The sequence below is a fragment of the Echinops telfairi genome, unplaced genomic scaffold (genome assembly GCF_000313985.2).
Source record: "Echinops telfairi isolate 266 unplaced genomic scaffold, ASM31398v2 ScPeMD7_7469;HRSCAF=8507_1, whole genome shotgun sequence".
Taxonomy (NCBI): domain Eukaryota; kingdom Metazoa; phylum Chordata; class Mammalia; order Afrosoricida; family Tenrecidae; genus Echinops; species Echinops telfairi.
In genome coordinates, this window is record NW_022111373.1 from 138,483,162 (window position 1) to 138,489,696 (window position 6,535).

Genomic DNA, 6,535 nt, shown 5'->3' on the forward strand with positions numbered 1-6,535 from the left:
GAATTTCATTTATCACGGTAGGGTCTAGAACCGATTAACCGCGATAAACAAGGGTTCACTGTACCTATATAAGGCTTACATGCCTGAGCTGCCCAGGGATCCCATGCCAGGTGTCTGTAGGTGGGATGCGCGCCGGCCAGCAATTCCTTTACCTGCTTCACCTCGGCCTGCAGGTGGCGGAGCTGGACACACTGCTCCAGGTGCTTCCGGTGCTGTTCCGCAGCCAAGTCCAGTTCCTGCTGCTTTTCGTGAAGAAACTCCAGCAGGTCCTGGACCCGGGTGGCCATGTCCACGTCTCTGTCACAGAGCAGCTCCACACCTGCAGACGTGGCAAAGACCGGAGTACAGCAAGCACGCGTTGGGTGACATGGCCCCTGCTTCCATTGAATGGCCGGCTCTTCGGGGGCCATGGCAGTACTTTGAAGGTCAAGTTCAAGGAGGGCCCAGGCCAGCAGAGAGAAGCGTGAGCTCACACCTGCCTCCCAGCAAGTGGGTGTGTCTGAGGGGATGGACTGACTTCAAACGTCAAACAAAAGGTATAAGTGAATCAACAGCTGAGATGATAGCCAACCAAATGCTGAGATTCTTACTGTATCCCACCACGCCGGGTCAATGCCAAGTCATGGTGACCCCACAAGGGCAGAGCAAACTGACCCCCAAGAGAGGGTCTCTCAAACTGTCATCTTTAGGGAAGCAGTCTGCCTCAGCTTTCTCATTTAAGAGGCTTTGTGTTAACTGACCTTTCTGTTATTAACCCAATGCCTAAGCTGCTGCGCTATCAGGACTCCTGGTCCTAGTTGTGTATAAATGCACAAACAGTTCCCTGCTTGTGAAAATCCACCAAATATATAAAAACCCACTAATATTTCTTTTTCTTAAACAAAGATGAGTGAAGAAGCCAGAACTTTTGAAAATCCATTGGTCTCCATTAGAGATAACCAGATAACCGTGTCTCTATTAGAGATAACCAGGCTTTATTATGAAAACTGGCAATTCAGGGAGAACAGCCACTTATTTAATGCATTCAGTGATGATGAAAATTTTCTCCAGAGACAACCCAGTTATTATGTGCAAACATAATATAAAACATTTAAGTCACCTTCTTTTACCTTCTCTTAAAAACTATCTAAGATATTGATAACTATAGTAACTACTGAAAATATCCCCCCCCCAGCCCACAGAGGGGGTGAACTTGGTCTGCCTCTGTCCCTGTGCAGGTGCAGTGTGAAGTCTGTGATTTGATTTCAGTAAGACGAGGAAGGTGTACGCGGGCTCTGCTAACCACGTGCTAATGCTTCCGAGCTAAACCTACCTGTGGAGCCCGCAGTGCCAGCTGCTGCTAACACAGAGGCAAAGACAAAGCAAGAATGCAAAAACGTCTCCTTACAGTTTCCATTTCATTTGCAGAAGTGAGTACAACAGCATTAAACAAACATCCATCGGAGAGTAGAGCTACCTGTTTGTCTTTCTGACACTGTCAACCCTGACGGGAGCAGGCAGCCCGTATTTCTCCCTCAGAGTGGCTGGTGGGCTCAAACTGCCGACCTTGTGACAGGCAGCCAACATGTAGCCCACGCCACAGGGCTCCTTGTAAAACAGTCTGTCAGATTAAAGTGACCGCTACTTGAAACAATAGTAAAGAACAGTAAAGGTAAATGCGTTATGTTAACATGGGCTCGATTCTGCTGAAAAAAACATGTGACGTGTTCCCTCGGAGAACCAGGCCCTCCAGGACGGGGGACTTGGTGGACACCACACCGGGGTCCAGAGGGCAAAGGCCTGTGAGGCCCTGGGGGCGGCAGGCAGCTCTTACCCGAGGCCTGCACTTCGTTGACGTACTGCAGGAGGTCCTGCCCTTGGTGGATGACGTCGAAGGTCAGGTTGTTCATGGTCAGGGCCTTGTCTGCGTGGTGCTGGAGCCGCTGCTCGGCGATGGTGAGGTCCTCGGTGTCGAAGCCGTTCATCTGCTGAGAAAGCTCGTCGTTCCAGGACTCGAGGTCGGAGATGATCTAGGGGGAGAGAGGGTCGGATGAAGGGCGAGACTTGAACAGCAGGTGCTGGGGTCCTGAGGCGCAGGGTCTGAGGAAGAGACTCGGGAAGTGGGGGGGGGGGGGCCGGATGCATGTCAGAACACAGAAGCCTGTTGATGGGGACCGGCTGAAGGACAAGTCACAATCACCCCAAAAGAAATGCCTGAAGTTGATTGCGGCACTGGGAATACGCAAAAGCTCTCAATTCTAACTTTCTGTCTTAAAAGAAGCGAGGAAACTAAACCAATGGAAGACCTCATTTTTCCCAATGAGAGCGAGCCAGGAAACCAACCTCTATACTGAAAACTGGCCCTTAAGGCAGACCAGGACTCCGTGTGGCATTTAATGATGAAGGGAATAAATGCCATCTCTATTGATGAGCGCAGCTATCACCTGTAGAGAGTCCTAAAATTCTAAGCTGATCCCCCCTTCCCTCCTGCTCCCCGGCAATTTCTAATAAGAGCAGTGGTTTCCGGCAGCTGTCCTGCAGCAAATCATCGGGACCGAGGCTTGACTGAAAGTGCAATGGTGAAGGACCAGGCTGCCCCGCCTAACCACGAAGCCGACCTTGCCACCCCCACCGAGGTGGGACCAGCAGGCATGACATGACCCCAGTAGCACCATCACATGACAAGCCTCGAGGGAGCAAGGCAGGTGGCATGCCGAAGGTGTGCTCCAGCTGGTAAAAGCCTGAACCTGAATCCACTCGGGCCTCCGCAGCTGCTTCTGAGCCCACGGGCAGCCCTGGGTGGGCTCAGAACCCGAGCCAAGCAAAACGGGAGGGATCCCACAAAGGCAGGTGGGTATGCGAGCCTTTGTTTCGTGAACTGACGGGTTTCTTCAAGCCCAGGGTAGGAAAGTAGAGATGAGGGCAGACGGAGAGGGATTCCAGATGGAAAGACAAACCATCACACGGAGGCTGGCCCCCGCAGGCCAGTGGAGGAGTGACCACGGGCAGGGGTGCGGAAGAATGTGAAGGGAAGCAGGGAACTTGGTGAGGCCTCCCATAGGTGGACAGTGGTTATGCAGGACAAAGGCTTTTAATTCAGAGACACTTAGGAAGTCTTTGGGGGACAATATCCCAAGTCAGCAAGGATTACCTTTACAATACTTTATCAATATATTAAGTTAAAAAAAGGGGGGGGGGTTGGATATTGGAAGCAAGTGCAGCAAAACCCAGAATTTAGGGGACAGGTATACGGAGACTCTGCCTGGTTGTTCATTTCATCCGCTTGACCATAGGGGTGAAAACACACAATTTTTAAAACTGAAGGCTAAAAAAACCACACACTCAGGAAGGAGGGAAAACGCGCGAGAGAAATGTGGTTCTGTGAACTATGGGATAGCACTTCCCAAGGATGCTCATGGACTTCCTCCACTTGGGCCCGGCAAGGTGAGGGTGGAGACGTGACAGAATCAATCATAAAGTGTCGCAGCCAGGAGACGAGAACTGATGGAAAGCCTTCAGGCTGCTCCCAGCCGGGGCCCCCATCTTCCCACCGTATCCCCTTACCATCAGGGCTCCAGTATGTTTACTTGTTACATTGACGGATAGCACAGTTACATTAGTCACCAATATCAGGTATGAACCAAAAAGCCAGTCGGGGGTGGGTGTTAAAAAAATCACTCTCCCTTTAACCTGGCCCTCTATTCTAAGGGGCTCATCTTTCTTGGTGCTGATTTGATTGTCTGGGGACCAAGATAGAGAGTCCAGGGTGGTGCAGACCTGTGGGCTGGGTAGCAACCTCTCACGGAGACCACTGGGCTCAGACGACATCCAGGCAGTGGATCAGAAACCCACACCAGCCAGAGCCCCTCCCAGGGCATAAAGCCACCCTGGAGATGCTCAGAGAGGCCTCCTGCCCACAGCACTGTGGCAGCACCACTGTTCCCAGGGAGGAAGTCGCCCAGGGTAGCATGGGCACTGTTTCTCAAAAGGCCACAGTGGCAGTGAGTCTGTGATTCTTTTTCAGGGGCGGGCTAGACAAGGCTCACAGGAGCCATGGGGACACAGTGGAGGAAGGGAAGGACTGCTAACCTTGAGGTGGGTGGTTCGAGCCCACCAGTGGCTCCTCAGGAGAAAGGCATGGCAAGCAGTTAGCTTCTATTAAGATCCCCGTCTCAGAGACCCCACGGAGCAGTGCTACTCTCGCCTACGGGGGTTGCTATGAGACAGAATCAAGCTCATGGTCATCAGCTTGACTTGGTTACAGGAACACTTGACTGTGGAGTCACAAGAACGCAACACCAGCAGAAGTACGAGGGCTGGTGAGGGCGTAAACACCTGACCCAGTGGCAGGTGAGCCTGCACATGGCCGCCTGCCCCCTGCAGAGCATGGGAGCCTGGCATTTTCCCAGGGGGCAAAGCAATGCAGACCAAGCCCTTGCTGGGCTGGCTCTCACTCTGCAGACACAGCCTTCTTTTTGTCCCATGGGGTGGCTGGTGGGTTTGAACCACTGACCTTGTCATTACCATCCCCATCAATCACTGCTGAACCCACAGCACTACCAGGGCTCCCTCTACCACCATCACAAGGGCCATGATAATGCTCACTCTGGTCAAGAGAGGGGCCGGGGGCAGGGGTGGGAAGGCAGGAGAGAGAGGAAGAGGGACAGGACAGGGCAGGGTGGGTGTGAGAACGGGGAGAGGGAGAGCCGGGCAGCACACCGGTCAAGGTTGACAAACACCAGGACAGCACCATGGACCGCTCCTACAGAACCCCCGAGGCTTTGCTGCCTGCCCTGCGCTGCCCCGCTCACCTGCCATCCCAGCCAGCCTCCCTTCTCCCTCCAGACTGGACCGCAGAGTCCGGAGCCCAGAGTCCCGGGAGGGGAGAACTGCAAGCCTCCACCCCAGGCTTCCTCCCAGCCTCCGCCAAGCTGAGGGCTGCTGCGGCTGCAGGGCGCGGCAGACGGGCCGGGTGGAGGGGCACCCATAGGGACTCACGTCGATGGCGTCCCTCTCGAAGATGCGCAGCTGCAGGAAGAGCTCCAGCTTGATCTTGCGCTCCTGGAAGAGCTCTTCCATCTGCGACTGGGCCTCGTCCAGCTGCTGCAGCACCGTCTCGATGTGGCTGATGGAGCTGTTGTGGGGGGTCTTGTTGCTGGAGATGGCCGAGTCCCTGCGGGGCGCACATGGAGGAGGGCGGACAGACGGGGTTGGAGGCCAGACAAAGAGGAATCCAGGGAGAGCCTCGCATTGTTTGGTGCCCGCGGCCAGATCCATCCGGCAGCGCCGGGGCTTCGGGGGAAGAGCGGCGGCAGGAAGTACTGCCGGCCTCAGAAAGGGGAAGAAGCTGCACTCCAGAAAACAATATTCAGCTCCTTCCTCCGAGCGCTGCCTCCAGCCGGGCTGACGAGGTGGGCGCTGCCGAAGGGGCCCCGGGCATTTCCTTTAGTGCCAGACACCAACAAGCAATTCTAATAGGAAAATGAAGCTACTGGGTGGGGTCTTATTTTTAGCTACCCGGATGACCGGTACCTGGTTGACTGAAACGCTGGCGTCACATGGGCTCTGAAGGTTAAACGGGAATGCAGTTCATTTAAGCCTTGACTCGGTAGTTGGTGTCTGGCCCTCGGCTAGCTGGGTGGGCATCCTGCGCAGCTACCGGTGACCCGTCAGTGACCTGTCCCTCTGAGGAGGGACAGCGTGGGGCAGTTTACATCTAAGTGTCCCACTGACCCAGTAAGAGGAAACTGCAGCAAGAGGCCACCTGGGAAAGCAGGCTCAACCTCTGGCCTTTCTGACTCCCAGACCCACCCCCATCCAGACCCCAACTCCCCACACCCGGAGCCGGGATGGCGAGGTACGTGCAGGCGTCCTCCCGTCTCTGACTCAGACAGGTCCGTGGTGCCCAGGAAGAGTTAGAGAAGAGGAGCAAACCCCACCCACAGAAGCTGAGTTCTGGGTTAAGTGCTCCTGGAAAGGTCCGAGGTTAGAACTAACTCCATAGCTAGACGAGGGCAGAGGGCACCGGCAGACAGCCTGGGGCACCGGCAGGGTGGTCTGCTGTCCTCTAGGGCCCCCGTGAGTCAGAATCCATTTGCCTGCCATGGATTTGGGGTCTTCCTGGTCAGCTGATGAGGGAGAGTGTGGAGGGAGGGCGGAGGAGGGAAAGAGAGCTGACCCCGGGGCTGACGGAGCTCTGGGCACTGGCCATGAAGTCCCAGCAGGCTAAGCGCCTACCTCAGCTGCTGGATGAGGTCCTCGCCCTCCTTGATGACGTTGACGGTCACTTGCAAGGTTGTCTGCTGCTGCTGGCCGAAGCGCTTGATGAGGTCCTGCACGGCCTCCACGGACTCGGCGTACACGTCGTCCAGCAGCTCCTTCTGCAGCTCCTCCAGCCAGGTCCACAGCTGCGGGACACGCCGCGTGAGTGCACGCGGGGTGGGGTGGGGGGTGGGGGCGGATCCCAAACCAGCAGGACACATGCCCGGTGGAAAAAAATAAACAGACAGCCCCAAGGGGGCTGTCACAGGGAGAGAGGAAAGGGGAGGGAAGTCCC

General features: G+C 55.4%; 1 protein-coding gene across 2 annotated transcripts in view; it reads right to left on the reverse strand.

Moving 5' to 3' along the window:
* Positions 1 to 6,535, reverse strand: part of LOC101655181 (triple functional domain protein) — a 146,959-nt gene that overhangs the window by 86,400 nt on the left and 54,024 nt on the right. For both annotated transcript variants that reach the window (XM_045285010.1, XM_045285011.1), the window contains exons 9-12: positions 6,217 to 6,386; positions 4,978 to 5,152; positions 1,814 to 2,009; positions 153 to 319 (exon numbers count right to left, since the gene is read on the reverse strand). In XM_045285010.1, coding sequence (XP_045140945.1) covers positions 153 to 319; positions 1,814 to 2,009; positions 4,978 to 5,152; positions 6,217 to 6,386 — 708 coding nt within the window. The remainder of the gene's footprint in view (positions 1 to 152; positions 320 to 1,813; positions 2,010 to 4,977; positions 5,153 to 6,216; positions 6,387 to 6,535) is intronic.